General features: G+C 31.6%; 1 protein-coding gene and 1 long non-coding RNA gene across 2 annotated transcripts in view; both read left to right on the plus strand.

The window, feature by feature from the left end:
• The first annotated feature begins 1,435 nt into the window (after window positions 1-1,435).
• Window positions 1,436-4,453, plus strand: LOC119631970. The gene is made up of 2 exons (XR_005246732.1): window positions 1,436-3,103; window positions 4,242-4,453. It is a non-coding gene; the product is annotated as an uncharacterized LOC119631970 (long non-coding RNA).
• A 104-nt stretch (window positions 4,454-4,557) lies between these two features.
• Window positions 4,558-18,822, plus strand: part of LOC119631968 (paramyosin, long form) — a 31,256-nt gene continuing 16,991 nt past the window's right edge. The window contains exons 1-4 of the mRNA XM_038024616.1: window positions 4,558-4,859; window positions 5,263-5,319; window positions 15,880-15,966; window positions 16,091-16,257. Of these exons, the coding sequence (XP_037880544.1) occupies window positions 4,737-4,859; window positions 5,263-5,319; window positions 15,880-15,966; window positions 16,091-16,257 (434 nt within the window). The 5' untranslated portion in view covers window positions 4,558-4,736. The remainder of the gene's footprint in view (window positions 4,860-5,262; window positions 5,320-15,879; window positions 15,967-16,090; window positions 16,258-18,822) is intronic.

An 18,822-nucleotide genomic window follows, 5' to 3' on the forward strand; every position in this document is an offset into this window, starting at 1 on the left:
TTAATTTATTTAAATTATTTTGTTAAAACACCGCCTGGCCTACGAAAGCAACTTGAAACAATTTTCTTAATAGAAAAATGATATATGAGAAGAGAAAATATTCATCTTCAAGTCGCATGACAACAGGACAATTTGGTTAGCATAAGTCGAACTCAATTCGTGGTCCTGGTAAGTGGGATGGATATGAGGTGTGAGGTTGCAAAAAGTTCACAATGTGGGGGCGAATGGCCGATTGGGAATGGCCGAATGTAGGAAGTAAGACAACTTCATAGTAAAGTATGAACGTTTTTGAAATCGGAGAAAGTCTGATATATCATTTGGATATCGATTTTCGTGGATTTTTTCTTTTTTTCAACTAATCGTTTTTGTGAAATATTAAAGGAATCAATTCAATCTCAATTCTTGAATTTCGTGAAAGAGTGCGATCTCTTTGTTCGTTCGCGAAACGTTCTATATGATTTTAATAATCATACAATTTTTCTGATTATATTAGAAATTTTGAAAAGAAAAAACTTGTTTGCTTGTACAGCATCTAGATCTTCACCTTTATATGCATCGAACATAAGTATATCATGCATATTAACCCAGTAATGTCATTAAAAAATTTTGAATCTAACAACATTTATATTAATATCAAATATCTATGTACATATACGTGCATATATACATGCATTAAATGCTAAAGAAATGAACGCAATGAAAAAAAAGAAAATTATTTTTCGTAAATTTTTCTTTAGTTCATGATTAATCATCGGAACTCATCAATCAAATAATGTAAAAATAGGAAAAAATGAGATTTTTTTCAATTGAAAACTTAATTAAAAAAAGTATATATAAAAATTCATTCGCCAAAAGATTGAAAGAAAATTAGAATAAATGAAGAAATATTTAGATTTCCAAAGTTCAAAGATATGATTACTTATATATATATATATTTATATATACATATATATATATATAGATATATATATCTATATATATACGGTGTGTTGTGTAAAAGTGTGATGTGATCAGTACGGAAATCTATTTTCAAAAGTTAAATAAAAAATACGAAAAAAAAAAGAAGAAGAAGAAAAATAATATTTCAATATACTGCACACTCACGTACATGCACGCATCAAAGCTAATTACAGGTATAAAACTTAAAAAGAAAAATAGAAAAAAACAAAAAAAGAAAATCAACTCAATTGCTAAGGTGGATAGGCAGAGACGCTGAGCTCTCGAAAGTTTCGCTAAAAGAGAGGAAAGGACGAAACGGCAGCAGCGACCACAACAACAGCAACGGTAGCATAGAAACTATGAGAAATCAAAAGAATTTTTAACACACTCAACTAAACGGCAATTAACACAAATATCTGAAACAAAAACAATATCTTAACAGACGGTAGCCAGTGAAAGTATAAGAAAAACAAAGAAAAAAAAAACGGCAATGCGTGAAAAATGCTTTTAGAGGAATTAAAAAAAAAAAAAAAAAAAACACAAACGAAAAATTATAAGCGAGAGAGGAATTATGTGTAGTTTGGACCGTAGCTTTTGCTACCTACACTTTGTTTTCGTCAAAATAAATGCAACGTTCCGAACGTGACATCGCTTGCAAGCTCAAAAACCTGAAAACCGTGCTAGCTATGAAAAGAGTCAAGAGTTAATACTTCATTTTCAGTTTAACGATGAACTAAAAGCGAGCCATGAATGAATTCAGTTGGTCGTAAAATCTCTTCGAATACTTGTGAAAAATAGAAATTAGAAATCCTTCGAGATTAGCCTGTCAGATTATCGTGATAACTTGAACGGACAGAAGGACGGATATAGGTTTCAGCCTAATCCAAAAACCTACTTACGCAGAATAGCCAAAAAAGATGTCCACATAAAGGAAAGTCTATAGACAAACTAAGTGGAGAGATTGACTGACTGGTCACTCTGGTCACTCTTTTGCTGTAATTATAGGAATATACGAACTTCCAGGCTTAAGCGAGATATATCGGCTCCTTGGCATTTTTTCATAGGCATTATTATTATTATTTATTTAGGCCAAAAAAAAGAAAATCTTAAACTGAAGTTGGACGAGCACTAACACTACCAACTAACCTTATCGGTCTTCTTCTTTTTCTCCTTAAAAAGATAGACTAGACGGTTACTCTAGCCTCTTTAATAGAGTTATGTACATGTTATTGATATTAAGTTTTTTAGATACTTTCGATATGCCCATAAAGTAAGAAGCTTCGCACACGAATCTTTAAATCTTGGAAAAGTTTTCGTATTCTCAAGCTATAAGTTTAATCGTAAGTGTGTATTCGACAATCGCAAATTGGATAGATGGATAGATTTCTTAAGGATCGATTGCTGTATCACAAAGCCGACGTTGTCTTGACATTGATCGGATAAATGGGTGAAACAAAGTTCGGATTAACATGTGGGTAGTGTGATGAACGGAATCACTTTCGATTTCTTTCAATTTTTTCTTTTTTATTATATTGTTGAATGCCAATCTTTTCCATTACACCGTCCGTAACTCAAGGTGTGAGGTCTGCTCGTCTTGTTACATAAAAAAATTTAATTTTGTACATCTAAATGGACTGATATTCTTTACTTTGTTAATAACGTACCGGCTGGAATGCAAGGGATTTCAGATAATTTTCATGATCGAGAAAGTACCTGTGACAGGTAACCACTTTAAGCTCAGTCTTGAGGGCAAGATTTGCGGCTTGAACTTGAAGTTACTCTCTGCCCATCTACTGCTGTATAAGCAACGTGCAAAAGAAAGATGTTAACAATTATTTTGCAAAGAGAGAGAGAGAGAGAGAGAGAGAGAGAGAGAGAGAGAGCAAGAGAAGTAGAGAGGGACTGGTTTCTTTTTTTTCAACGTTTTCGCCGAGCCCCCGGGAATCTACAGTTTAAGAGTTTCGATGTAATTTCACCTGTTAACTCATACACTTTATTTTCTAAAATTGGGAGAAGCGATCTCGGCAATAATGCTCTTGAGGAGCGTCGTTCGGAAAGCATATGCGCTGGTTTTGGTTACTTGGCGTTAAACTGATTGCGGAATGTTTATAATTGATTTGACGTTGTTGCCGTACATGATTAATCCATAATCAATTGTACTAAGGTAAGGAATGGTGTTTACGTGAACAAAAGTTTTCCAAGAAATGTAACGTACGAAGTGCAAGCTAGCTTGAATGGAATTCCTTAACTAAAGGTAGAGTGATTTTCAATTATCTTTCTGTTTGGAAAACGTGAACCCCAAAACGTTAACATTTTCATTAGGAAGGACATCTTATATAATCGTATAATGCATTAGAACCGAAAAGTACTAGGACTTATTAGAAATGAAATACTTTTTAGTTAATCACCAAGATTTATATGACCTCGATCTTACGCTCCTTATAGCACAACATCTTTACTGAAAGATGCTTAGACTTGTTCGAAAAGCCAAATAAAGTTATTGAAAAGCCTTTAAGAAATATTGTTTCAAGTTCTTCAAGTCCAATTACCATTTATGATATAAATCGATCTACGATGTGGAGAAAAATATCGTTCGCACTGCTTAAAGTTAATAATCGAGCTTTGGTCGGAGAAGAATAAAGCCAAGTTATTTCTTTCGGGACAAAACGAGTTAGAAAGTTTCAAAAAAGATAAATGAATGAACCGATTGGAGTCTTCTATACATGTGAAAAATTAGCAAACAGACGGACGGACTAATAGAAAGACTGACCATTTGAAAACGTACCGATTAGTATATACCGACGGACGGACATCCAGGCTTGGGCGAATCGATTCAAAGTCTCGTACACTATATATTTGCATCTAAAAAGGATGGCCATCAGATGAAGTAAACGAATTTAGAATATCATGCTTCGGGATGTTACAAATCGTACAACAAGTCAAGTATAGATCATTATTTCGGTCATGGGTAGAAAAATCAAAGCAAATCAAACCGAAACTGCAAATCGTTATACACACATAAATAAGCGACCATATTACATAGGCATACGTACACCCAAGCGTGTACGCATATGCTCATCAGCACACATTTACTATTAAATAAGAAACCACTCACTCAAAAAATAAAAAAAAAATAAAATGAAAAAAAAAGAAAGAAACAAAGAAAAATGCTTAGAGACTAACGAAATCAAAAAGGAAAATCGCTCAAAAATCTGAAAAATAAGAACAGTTAAATATCAAATAAAAAAAAAAAAAAAATTTTTTTTTATTTATTTATTTTTTTTTTTTTGTTTTTGTTGCAGAAAAAACAGAAATTTTTGGTAGAAATAGACGAAAAACATTAATCGTACCGACAAATACACGAAATACTCTTTATTCGAACGACACCGGGATCTCTTGTTCAGTAGATCACCAGCCTTACTCCGACGTTTATTACGAATTATTCGGTGACTCGGTGACAACTACTTTTATTCCACTTTTCGTTATACCAGGAGGAAATTTTTTTAACAAAAAAGAAAATTCTTTTTTAAGTTTAAACTATTTTTTCGGTTTTTATATAAAAAAAGAACCAAGAAAGAAAAAAAAAAATAAATAAAAAAAATACAGCGACAGCAACGTGTGAAAACAATTTTTCGTTTGTTTTTTTTCCAATACACAAAGAAAAGAAAAAAAAATTTTTTTTTAATTAAAAAAGTAACTAAACCTAAACAAAGTGAACTCTTATACATAATAAAATAAAATTAAAAAAACGCAAATAAATAAAATAAATAAATAAAATAAAACAAAATAAAAATAAAATGTCTTCATCGCAAGCTATACGTTCATCGAAATACTCCTATAGGGCCACCTCAACTGGACCGGGTGCTGCCGATATCAACATAGAATATGTCGCCGATTTAAGCGCCCTCTCACGCCTTGAGGTAAGAAAGGCTTTAAGTGATAACAATATTGAATTAAAACAAATTTTTAATATGAGAAAATACAACAACAATAAAAAGCAAAATCGAAAACTTGAATATTTTGTGAAATGAGTGCAAAAAAGTTTTTTTTTTTAAATATTTACAATCACCAATACACATACAAATCGAATCATACGTGCCTAGGAATGTGTAGATGCCAAAAATATTATAAAAAAAAAAACAAAAAAAAATTAGAACATTTATAAATCATTGGAATTATTATGTAATTGGATGAAAAAAAAAAAACTAAAAAAAAATCCAAAAACTGAAAATAAATTGAAAAATCAATTTACAAAGAAAGGAGAGAGCAGCAAACTAATATTTCATTCAAGTGTATCTTGATTTTAATCATTTATTTTTCCAGGATAAAATTCGATTACTCCAAGATGATCTTGAAGTTGAGCGTGAATTACGCCAAAGGGTAAGTTCGATTTCAAGTTAAATAATTTCACTTGAAATAATTGGTTTTTTTTTTTTTGTTTTTGTGGCAGAAAATTTGCAAAGGTCATCCGTCATTCGATTCATAAATTGATATATAATTTTCATTTCAAATAACCGATTTTCGAGAAGGTCACCAAGCCGTGGTTTCTACTTTCAATGACGAGCAATTGATATTCCGCTCTATCTCATTGTCTATCTATCTCTTTCACTCTTTATCTATCTATATTTCTCCATTTTTCTATCTCTCTCTCTCTCTCTCTCTCTCTTTCTCTATCTACCTATCTATCTATCTATCTATCTCTCTCTCTCTCTCTGTCTATCTCTCTCTATCTCGTTCTGTTGGCTTTACGTTAACCGGCAAAATTTGTTCCCTAAAATATGTGTAATTGAGTTTTTATTTTCAAATTTGTATCCTTTCTTTTCGAGCCGCGGTTTTGAAACGCAAAGGAAAATGAATTATTTGATAGATTTGTCTGCCGCTGGACATTGATCGGTTCGGTGGTTCTTTATGCTGTTAAAAATATCCTATCGTTTCAACGGCTAACCACAGAAATTTTACAGAATTTCGTTGTATTAACACAAAAAAAAAAAGAAAAGAAAAGCACAATAGGAATTATTGTAAAATTCATAAAATATGTTTCCAAAAGAAAAAAAAAAAACATAGGGTAGATAAATGCATCCGCGTAGGTATGATAAAGTCAATTTACCAGCGTAGGTTGTGTACAGTGCTTGAGTTGAGTGCGTTGGCTAAAAATAATTGGGTAATGCTTTTCGTTAGGAACGCACGGACGGATAAAAATATATCATTCTATAACCATTATCGGAATTTTCCATCGGTGATTAAAGTAGCTCGCTGAGTCAACACGCCAGTCTACACCGCCTACGCTGCCAAGTTGAATCACCGATCGCTTATTATAAATTTAATGAGATCTACGATGATAAGGAAGATATTATGTTTCTATGCATAATTTCTAAAATTATTATTAAAAATTATTTAGAAGCATTTCGCCTTTAGTTAGTAGTTATCGGCCCTAGAGACTCGATTGTTGAGTTCAAAGTTGAGTTGAAGCTACGTAGTCAATATTTAGCCTGACTTTGTAAAGAAATCTCAGTTTGTTTGTTGTCAATGAGAAGTTTCAAAAAATGGGTGTAATGGGTGTCAGCAAAAGTACTTGATTTCAATGAAATCACTTCAATCTCTTGTGATCGGTAAGAGATATTTATCTGATATTTCGAACCAGTATACAGTCAAAGAAATGCTAACTTTTGTCGATCTATGAAATTGTCGCACTATTAAGAAAAACTCAAGATTATCATTTTTTACCGAGAAAGATTAGCAAACTCTTTTGTTCTCTTTGGAGGATTTTTATTTCCTTACGGTCAGTGTTAAGAGATAGATGAACTGAACAAAAAAAAAGAAACACAAAATGAAGAAAATTTTATAATATTTGCCTTAGGACAAGCAAAGCCAGCGTAGGCGCTTATTTAAAAGCATATGCATTAAAAGTCATAATGTTTTTCAATTACCTGATCAGCGAACTCCTTTGCAATCTTGACAAAAAGAGTTTGTCGTTATTCAAGTTATTCACAATCGATATTTTACACCCAACTCCTCGGCATGAGTTCATCGTATATTTGACTTTTCATTTAAACGATTGAGTAATACGTATCCCAGATCTTGCTAAGATTGGGAGTAAGTTTTCCCGCCCCCCCCCCCCAGGTCTTATGGTCATGCCTTCGTCCGTCTCATCCGCTCTCTTTCTGTGTGTGTGTGTGTGTGTGTGTGTGTGTGTATGTATTTTCGAACGCTTGCTTGCGATGCGAACCTGAAACTTGGCATATAAATGAAGGTCACAGATGGAAAAATGGAAAATGGGCGCGGTCAATAAGGAAGCAATAGGAATCAAACCAGAACAGATACTAATCGAAAACTTGGAGCAAATATTTATTAGGACCATGTAAAAATTTCTAGTCCAGATTGAGTGTTTTCCCATTGCGGGGAAAACTTTAACTTGGAATTACTTCCAAATACTTCGTCGGGTTATCTATGGGCTATTTTGTATTCAATTTTAATGGACACGCCTATAAATAATAGAATGACTAATAATTCCGTGTTCCGAGGGTTGTGTCAAAGCGAATATGATTTCAGTTATGTTCAGTTGGCGAATCAAATGCATTTTGATAGTTGAACTTGACCTATAAGACTGTCTTTCAAAATTCGATTTACACTTTTTTGCGGTACTCACAGACAGACAAACAGATATGATTATATATATTCGATTACTTGGCGATACGTATGATTGATGCATATTTAAATGATATTAATTTCGTCTCCATATAAATCAGATAGAATGAAGTGCCGCGCACATTAAACGAAGGTTGAAATTCTTGCCGGCACTTGAAGAACGTATTCATGTGAATTCAGTCAGAAATCAGTCAGTAATAAGTAAATAAAGCTAAATTCATGCAATAGTTAGCATTTTTGTTCATTAAACATTTGATTAATGAAATGTGCTTTGTAACGCGTCTACCTATGCATGATTTTTTAGAATTTCTTTAAATGTCAAAGGTCAAGCGAATATATATTTAGACAATCATTAAAAAAAAAAAAAAAAAAAAAAACATTTAATCAAAACATATTGCAACATAGTATGCGCTTTATGTACAACAACAATGATACTTATAATCTTAAAAAAAAAAAAAAAAATCAACTATTAATCACTTAAAAAAAGTTCATAATTAAAAAAGAAATTACCTTTGTCTCGCATTAAATTGCCTAATAACGAAATTTTCTTATATAAATAAATATATCTGAGTGATTCATAGATGTATTTATGATATGTAATTAACAATGTAGTTTGTATGTATCCATGGTATTACAGAAAAAATAAAAAACTATAAATACTTATTATTAGCTAAAGACTAACGTTATGAAAATATTATTTTATTTAAATTAAATAAAAGAAAAATGGAAAAGCTTATGAGAGTTTTCTCGTTGCACTTACACTCAGTAAAGAACTCGTAAGACTTTTTCCTCAAATTTTATAAATTATTCAAAGGAAAAAAAAAAAAAAATCTGAATATCCTTTGTAGGTGGATTGTTATTGTTTTCAACTTTAGTGACAAATTTCTTTTACTAATAAGCAAATAAGCTGAAGAATGAAATTCAAAGACGAATTGAGAAAATCGTTTTGTTTTTATACCCTGAGGTATACAAGAACACTTACCATGAATTTCTTATTGCATCGCATAGCTTGCCGCATTTCAACTTTTCAATATTTTGTCACATACTTTCGATGAAGATGAAGATGAAGAAATTCCCCTTTAGTTCGGAGAGTAGTTTGCGTTGAGTTAGTTAGATGAGCTATAGTTGCTGTTGTCAGAAAACTTATGTTGTCTCGCAACTTCCGGTACATCTTAAGTCGATTAATACGGGCAACTATGTCCTATTGATTGATTGATTGGTGATCGTCAAGAGGACGCATGCTGCTCCTTGAGTAACAAAATGTGTCCAACTATGGATACATGGATGATAAAAAACCAAACTCTTCTATCTTTTTTTCTTGCTTCCACTTTATGGTTAGGAGCAGAGTAAACACTCTGTAATTCAAATATTCATATGATTTCTGAACATTTTCGAAAGGCTCTGAGCACTACATTCTTTAAGCATTACGAAGAGATTCTCTTTTTAAGGTGATGTAAGGGTCTGGGTTTAACTTGACCATTCTAACTAGGCTGTCATTGGATTTAAGTAAACGATGCCCTCAATAAAATGGTAAGCTTAACCTTTCGGGAAAAGTTAAATAAATAAGAAATCCCTCTATCTTGGATATTCGAAGAGATTGGGAGAACTCTTGCAAATACAGCATTGTACCGTTTCATTTTTATTTCGAATAGATATTTACGTTTAGCCTTACGTTAATTCGTATTTGATCACGATCATTTTTAAACCTTGTTATCTTTATATGCGATCGGGGATTGTGTTCCTGATAGTCCTTCTAAGATCGATGCAGAGTGTTACCTTGATCTTGCCCTTATGAGATAACCGATGAATGTTGATAGCAGATTGTTTACAAAACCGCAATTAGTGTTAGTTTTATGTCCGTCATACGTCATGTTGCCCTTACGTTGTGAGCAATTTACAAATCTATTTAGCTTCTAAATCTTAGATCGTAGATGGCAAGGGATTCGAAGTGAACTTATATAGTGTTTTTCCAATATTTTCATTTTTGTTTTCATCTTCTCCTTCTTCTACGTATCGCGGTACGTTTAAACATATGAACACATTGAATTTAATTGCATTTGCCAGTATATAACTCACGAATTCTCGGCCCAGGCCAAAAATATTTTCTAATTTTGTATGAAAAGAAAAATTTTATATGTGTTTGCATTGATTCTCTTCTCTTCTTTTTTATTCTTTAGTTCTTGTTTTTGTCCTTTGTGGCGTTAACATTTTGTTTAGAAAATTTCTAGTTTTTAGTTTTTCCTCTTTTTTTTCCCCCCCTCTCTTTTTTGTTGTTTTTGTTATTATTCTGCAAGTGTTTTATTCAGTTTGTTGGCGCGTTTATAAATGTTATTTATCTCCGATTATCAGCGAAAAGTGTATTTCATGTGTTGAAGTTCAATGCACAACATTATCATTTTATCATTTAAAGTAAATGCATTTTATAATTAGATAGCCTTTTTTTTGTTATTGTTGTAGTTGTTGCCTTGCTTTGCTATTTAATTTTTTCTTTTTTATTTTATAAACGGAAAAATAAATTTTATATATATGCGGTTTTTGTATGAAACTCCACGCCCTCCTTTAAAGTGACTGATCATAAAGCCAAGCTTTACCAGCTCTTCAAACTTTACAATTCAAAACTAAGGGAATGCACTTTACGCGCCTACTTAATCGCATAGAAAAACTATTCATTTAAAGGTAAAGTTTATTTATCGTATTTCTGCTACGGTAAAGAAATCGACAAAAATGAGAGCATGCCATTGAGCGGATCGAGGCCATTTTTCAATGCAATATGCATATGGTATGTTGGCGATGTTGATTAGTATGTACGCCAAAGCTTAGTTCATTATCTACTCTACAAGTTATCAATATTTCATATCAAATGTTTCTTGTTCTTCGAATTTTTAAGCATTTCCTTCAACTACATATGGGAACCTGTATTCTAGCTTATGTCCTGAGAATTGTGATGGCATACTTTGACTTTTATATTAAACAAATATGTTTGTATTTCAACTGTAGCTTATCACAAATATGCACATAAAAAACGTAGATTTATAATTAAAAATGATGGTTTTTTTTTATTAATTAACAATGTATAGGATTATGTGGGGAATAGCATAACGGGTAAATGAATTTCAAGACTTTGCTGACATGTGCTCACTTCTTTTGATGACATTTTCCTCCATTACCATTGCGATACAGCAATCAGTATTCATTTTTAAGGCGTTCAGTGAACCATACACGTTATGTGTTGTAAGCAGGGTTCAATTCAATTCAGAAGAGTGTCACATGAACTTGTTAAACATGTTATTGCAATTGTTGCGATCTTTTGTGAGCATAAGTTGTAAAGAACTTTTCAAAATGTCCAATGCATGACCATCGTGTCGAAATGATATTCCTGCACTTTTAGCAACACTCTAACAAACTGTTTCGATGTTTTCTTGTGTTCAACGACAGCCAAAGATCACTAATTAATCCAATCTTCTTATACTTTTTTATTAATCGCTTCACTGTCCGTCAAATTCATTCAAATCTTGCATTCATTATGGGCCACCCTGTATTATATGTTAGTTGTATTCGGCGGAGATTAATCTTCTATCGCGCTTCGAATCTGATGCAATTACAAAACATTTTAAGACATCAAAGAAAGTACTTTTTGCAGAGCTTAATAAATGAAATATGCACCATCTCGACCTATAGAAATCTTACGAGGCCCACATCTTCAACTTTTATGAGCTGCTAGTCTGCTAAACATGATTGCATCAATTTGATTAATTGATAATCAGTAGGTGCCAGTTGGAGAGGATAACCAGCAATCGGAAAAAGTTCCCAGCCCGAATTGAAGATCACTTCCAGGGATACATTTGCTGGCGACAGAGGCTTGTATGTGAATGTCGGTCCTTCTGCTTGGTTATTATTCACAGTCCACCGTTAAGTACCTTGCACCACTTCGCTTAGTACAGTTGGTCACACAATGACTTTTCAATATAATGCGTTATACTGCAAATACTTAATCGATCGGTTGCATACATCCGCGCAAACTTAATATACAACAATATATATGCAAGAAAAGCGTATACAACGGAAGGACTCTAAAAAACTTCCCTATTAGCGCCTTCTTTTCAAAGAGTTTCTATACGCCGATTAGCTTAAGCCGATGATGACGTTGAAATGAATCAGTGTTTCATGTTTAAGGTTTAGTGGATTTTTAATGGCGATCTATCATATAAACTATCTGAATGTTATAAACCTTTCTGATTAACAAAATCAAAAGGTATTTATGGTTATACCATGTGTGAATACCTTGACTTTAAAGTTGACTTTCGTACAGATGTGCCGCTTCGGGACATTCAATTTGAATTTGGAATTCCCCCTCAAAAAAAAAGAATTAATATACTTACCCAATTTGCGACATCGCTGCATTTCCGCATGTATTTTATCCGCTATCAATGAATTGGACTCTTTTTGCCCGTCTTCTTAATCTGTTAGGTTACTGATAAAGTCGCCTATCATTTATGGTTTCGTCTTTAACTATTTGCCTAAGATGATTTTCGATAAACGTAAAAAAATTCTTTTTATTTCATATACATTTATAAATCGCATAAACAAAATCGCACGAAATAAAAATATATGCGCATAAAAATATATCGAAGGAAAGCAAAGTTTAACTGATATACATACACTGATATGTGCGATATGCTTATTATTCACGACTGAAGACTGAAAGGAAAGCATTCCATTTCCAAACATGGAATTGAGATATATTTGAAAAAATGTTAAATATTTTTCTAATTTTGTTAACTTATAAATTTTTATACTCGACCATACATGTAAATGAAACAATTATTTTTTTATAAACAAAATTATGATAATATAAAGAAAATATTTCAATTTTTCGTCTAAAATATAGACCATGAGCATCGTTATATGAACGCATGATTCACTGAACTACATACTCAACTATGTGTCATAGATTTATTTATAAAAAAAAATTATAAAAATTTTATTTCTCCTCGGAAAATATACAAAAACAAAAAGAAGGAAACCGAAAATAATATTTACATTAACTGTACACACACACACACATATATATATATATATATATATATATATATATATATACATACATACAAACATACATATATGCATAGATCAGATGTACATCAATAGTAGCGATCAGGCAAAAAGGCCCCTCTTTTTCAGCATATAAATACAATACGAACGAAAGCAAAAAAGAATATTGAAAAGCACACGCGCATATGCAGTTTGTATATTCAATCCGTGCGTGCGACTAAGTATATTTAACCAACACACCTTATTTTATTTTAAAGAATTTGATTTACACAAATTTCCAATGAAATGTTATGAAAATAATTTTCATATTTTCAAAATTTATTTCAGAAACTGATAAAACATTTATTTATTACAAAGAAATTGTTTTCTCTCTCACAATATAAATTTTACCTTTTATATCGCATTGATAACCAAGATTTGATGATATATCATTTTTGTTATTCTATTTGTAACAATCAGAAAAATACAGATAAAAGATTTTCTAAAGTAAACGTGGCATTTTCATTAATTCTCAAAACAATGTCTATTCTTTTCATCTATTATCTGTTGTTTGCGATTCCTATTATTATTATTTTTTAATTTATTGATAAACTTGATGAAACTTGTTGAGATTCGCTTGTGAACACATTCGTTACATTTTAAAAATTTTAGGAAACTTCATAGGAAACCGGTAGGAATGTCAAAAAATATATGAGAATTTAAAGGAGATTTTGATCTGAATTAATGACTCATTTCAAAGTGCGATGCCAGCTAACATATATATACAGTCAGCAAATGTCTTCTGCGATAGGTATTCAATATTCATTGTAAAAGGTCTATAGATGTTCTTTTTCGTTACGAAAATCAATGCAGGAAATTTTTCTTTTCCCTTTGCGTTGCATTTTAACTTATACATTTTTTTTAGGTCATATTTCTTAAGAAAGAAAATTTTTATTTGAAATATAATTTAATTTTTATGGCATTTAATTAAAAGAATTTGCATGCAATATTTTGCAATGCATTTCGTTCAGATGCCTATGAAACGCGTATGCACTCAATTTAAACGAAGTATAACAGAATTTGGAATTTTTCATATAATACAATATTTAATGTTTTGACAGCTGGGAGGTAAATTGGCTGCATGCCATTATTATGCTCTCACTCAAGCATTAAAAACAATTTCGATGAGCTATGAATAGATTTTTTTTTACGTTTCATTACAAGAGAGTATAATTTCAAATGGAAATGATGTGAAGAAATTTTAATTGAATATAATTTTTATTCATTCCAAAGCACCTTTTATGTTAATTATGAATTCTCTCTTATGTCGCTACCTCCTCTACCAACGCAACGATTTTAATGCTAACTTATACTGCAGAGCGAGATATATCTTAATAATAAAAAAAAAAAAAAAATGATATGCGCTTTTCCATTACTCCATGCACTAGATACAACTTCATATAATTCTTTCAAGTTTCAAGTCCTGGTTTTGTATAGGAATGTTATTAAGTTTATAGACGCAATTTAAACTATTTTCATTGCAAATTCGCCTCACATAGACTGCGTTAGGTTGTAAAGGTAAATCACGCCACAAACTCACAACAGAGTTGTGTTATAAAACGTTTCGTTCGAGACTAATAAAAGCTATACGTGGATCGAGAAGATAAGAATCGCTATTTTGATATAAAAAGAATATCAATCATCGAGGGGGCAAAATAGCCTTACAACAGAACCCTGCTTGACTTAATGTCTTCGTGATTTTTATCGAAATCATTACAAGCACGGCCTTGTTTTACATTCTTTTATAATTATCACGATCCGTTTAACAAAGTCGTCCTAAGCATTCTCCTCTTCTGCTGCATATTGTAGGCCATAAATTCGTTTGATATACAAATCTCTTGCAACCATCTGCTATTGGCAGACACAGCTTGAGCTTCTACCTTGGCATAGCTTGCTAGAGCAAGGGACAAATTGTTTTTGAAAAATAGGAGAGAATCAAATCTCGTCAAACATTTTCTCTCTTCGTTAGACAAAATTGAAAAGTTGTCAAGCTCAATTCAGAAGCTTACTTAAATTGTTCAAATTGATGACAACTCTTACGAATTTCAAATGATCGGTTCGATAAATCTAAATATTTTTAAAAAAATGCCTTAAATTAAGAAGAATTTTTACGGAACATTACAAATGAAGAAAATGAATACAAACTTAGGTGAGTTTTATTACCAGATAAGCGTTCAATGTCATTCTAATTCTCGATGATTTTCGGAGAATGCTTTCCATTATTATAACACATATAAGATGATAGTTTTGAGAATGAGATAAATCATTTAATTTTCGAATTGTAATTACCATTTAACGGTAATATTAGTTGAATTTTTTTTTTGAAAATAACTGATTTATAGCACTTTCCAAACAAACGTCAAGCATATTCTTAACTTGAAATGTTTAATATCATTATGAATCATATTAATGAAGTTTTTCATGCAAAAGAAAATCGTGTATCGATAGAGAGACAAACCAGACATTCCGAACTTTCAAGAAAGTTAGAGTAAAGAGTAAAAAAAAAGCCATTTTCAGGCGTATATTGGAATTAATATACTAAAGGACAAGATTTAGTTGATTTTTAATATTAAAACTACGACGACAGTTACGATTTCGATCTCTAAATGAAAAAATAGTTAGATACCATTAAGTTGATTTCATATTAGATATGATTCCGTAAATAAAAACATAAGCAGTTCAAATGCAAAATCCCTCGACACAAATGCATAAATAAATTTCGCATTTAAGTTCGATTCCTGTTGTTCTTCAAAGCCTTCATTTGCTTTTTACCGTCAATACTGCTTGATCGGTCGGAGTGACACCAGTAAAAAATTGTGAAAAATTTTTTTCAAAACCTTCATCTTTGCTTCGTTTTCTCTCCATCCATATCGAAAGGATGATTACTTTCTTAAAATGCGGACAGAAATTTCATTTTTCACTTAATATTCAATACTTGATATTCTTGATAAACACAATATATATATGTATATAGTATATATAAGTCATGATTACGTTAATGTATTATCAACAAATAGAGTAACTTATCGGATTTACAATGCCTATGCCTGTCGAACTTATAATAAATATAATGCATTTCCAATTATCATTACAATTTTCCATCGACTCCGACTTTTGCAAATTTTCTTTTATATATAACTTCATTTATATAATTTAAAAAAATAAATACATAAATAAAACTTTTGGAATTTTTCTTTTCTAAAGATCGAACGCGAGAAAGCCGATCTCAGTGTCCAAGTCATTCAGATGTCTGAACGTCTTGAGGAGGCTGAAGGTGGTGCTGAACATCAAGTAAGTTGAAAAAATCAAAAAAATAAATTAATATTAAAAGATTTTTAAAATATTACTGAAATTTCTCTCTCTGTCTCTCTCTCTCTCCCTTTTCCTCTTCGTTGTATTGAATCACAAAAAAAAGTTTGAGGCTAATCGTAAACGTGACGCTGAATTGATAAAATTACGTAAAATGTTGGAAGATGTTCACTTGGAATCCGAAGAAACTGCCATGTTGCTTAAGAAGAAGCATAACGAAATTATATCCGATTTTCAAGAACAAGTTGAAATCCTAACAAAATCGAAGTCTAGGTAAGATTTGCTCAGAAAAAGCAGTAAACTCAAACGCAATGCTGCGCGTTAACCCTCAAGCCATGCACATTTACTTCATAAGAACTAATGTAAAAAGAAAAAAAACAAAAAAAGACGTAAAAAATTCAAGGTCATTCATTGTAAATATCGTAAACAAGCATCAAAAAAGAGTTTTCTTTTTCCTTTAATTTATTTTTGTTTTGAAAACACATTTTGGGTAATTTCGTGAAAAAGGAATAACTCCACTAAAGGTATTTTTCTCTCAGAAGTCTTATTCTTATCGACCAATCTGTCAATATGGCAGATTTTTATTGTTTTAACCAACTTATATAAACATGTATATCCAAATACCAAACACTTATGAATCAGTTTAGCTAATTTTCGAACCATTCCTTACTTAAAAGAACATCATTTCAAAAATATCGCATGTTCCCAGGTGAACAATAAAATAGGCGTACATACAAAAACTTGAAAATAACGCAAAATATTGGAGTCAAAGGTAATCATTTTTATTGAAATCAATTCAGACAATCAAATCGATAAACGGCATCACGACCATTGTTTTTAATTGCACCTTCAATTTTGGCAGACATGAATGGAATTAATTATCGCAGGTCTCTACTGCGATATTATATCATACTTTGTGAATATTTTTCCATAATACTTTTTTATTGCAAGAGGACGCATGACACTTTACATTCTCAATAGGATTGACCCCGTGAAAGCGATTTGGCGATTCAGTGACATCCGAGCTACCACCAAATTGGATGAATTTTTCAGATCATTATCCTCCTGAAATTGTCATAGGAATGGCTTTTTTTTCTTGGACATGCAGTAACATTACAGTTTCTGGTCAAATAAGTTTTTATACATAAGTCTATTCATAGTGTTTATCATGCATCAGACGAACAGCAGCCTCATACCATAAGATTTCCTCCGTCACGGTTCACTGTTTTTTTAGCAGATATAATTTGGATTTTTTTTTCTTTTGGCCGAACTGCATTTCTTCTCCCAGTATTTTCAGCAAATTTAGCTGTGGTTCATCGCTTCAATGTATATTTCTTCATTGTTTTGTTCTTCTTCTGGTCTGCACCAATTTCTATGATCTAAAGCAAACCGTTTCCTCTTCTCCAAATTGCCTGTTCTAAGCAAAGAAAATTTCCGAGCTTGAAAGAATTCCGCTTTGCTAGAATTAACATGCGATTATTGCTCCACCTTGTTAGGGAGTGCAACGATTTCGTGACGAAGCTATATGACCGGCCGTTCTTTTTCTTCACTACTGTGATATATTCGGTCAATGTAACATTGTTATAAAAATTAGTTCATAGTGAATCCCTTTACCTTTGTAAAAGACTTTACTTATCGCAACTGTCCAACTGAAAAAAAGCTACTAAAGCACACCTAAAACGCTTTCACCTTTCTACTGTAGGACCTAGTTTGCGTGGTATTGACCAGTTTTGTTAAACGTAAAAATGTTGTATAGCCTTTCTGGAGGCTACCTTTTGCAACTGAAAAATACACCTCGCACCTATTTTTTTGTCCATATATAACAAATGCGATGTGCGTTTGTAAATATTTAATAAATACCCCCCCGGGGGCGTAGAAAACCAGATAATAAACGAAATAACTCGCTATGATCTTGGGTGTGCGCATTTTAGCCTTCAAACAGTATAATATTTTTACGTTACTAATAAAAATTCCTACGCCGCCCAAATATTCAAAATAAAAACAACAAACAATTTTGAACAATTTTGAGTTTTCGAAACATCTTTAAAAGCTTTCGACACTCACGCAAAAGCTTCAAATTGCCGATGTTGCTAACGCAGGCTATATGAGAATTAATTGTATATTTTTAGTTTCAAACAAAACAAATAAAAAAAAAATAAAAAAAAAAAAAAACAACAAGTAAATTAAATAATTCAAAAAAAAAAAACTAAAAAAAAAATTGAAATTTTTACGGTTCTGAGTACTTTGCTATCCACATATAATTTTTAATCTTTTTTTATCTGTCATCTCTTAACGCGTGTATTTATGCATTCTTGCTTCTTCTCAAGTCCCAAATATGTCGTGAAAAACAAATATATTTTTTTTGTTGTTGTTGTTTTTGTTTCTTCTTTTAATAATTTATTATTGCTGTTATCTACCTCTCTTTTTGGCTAAAGCTCACCTTTATGGAAATTCGATATGTTAGCTTTTTCTCCACGTAGGAATTTTACACGCACATTTGCTCACCGTTGAATGAATTCAGTCTAATAAATATAATATATGTTAATGTATGAGAGCACATTTTATTTTCAAAATATACGCTACGCGGTTGTGTTTGATGTGTGTATATATGTGGATTGCATGTATTATGTGTGGAAAATCATTTTTAATTGCACTTAAAAACACCTACGCATCATTATGCTCTATTCGGCTCAGTTAAAGCTCTTTCGCTTAATTTTCACATAATTGCCGTTGTCAACTTATTTTCATTTTTGCACTCACTATCATTTGAGTACATATATAATAATGAATTTCTCATGGATAATTGCATGCGATTAATTGACAGCGAAAAGAAGTTAG

Source organism: Glossina fuscipes, unplaced genomic scaffold (assembly GCF_014805625.2).
Source record: "Glossina fuscipes isolate IAEA_lab_2018 unplaced genomic scaffold, Yale_Gfus_2 1, whole genome shotgun sequence".
Classification (NCBI taxonomy): domain Eukaryota; kingdom Metazoa; phylum Arthropoda; class Insecta; order Diptera; family Glossinidae; genus Glossina; species Glossina fuscipes.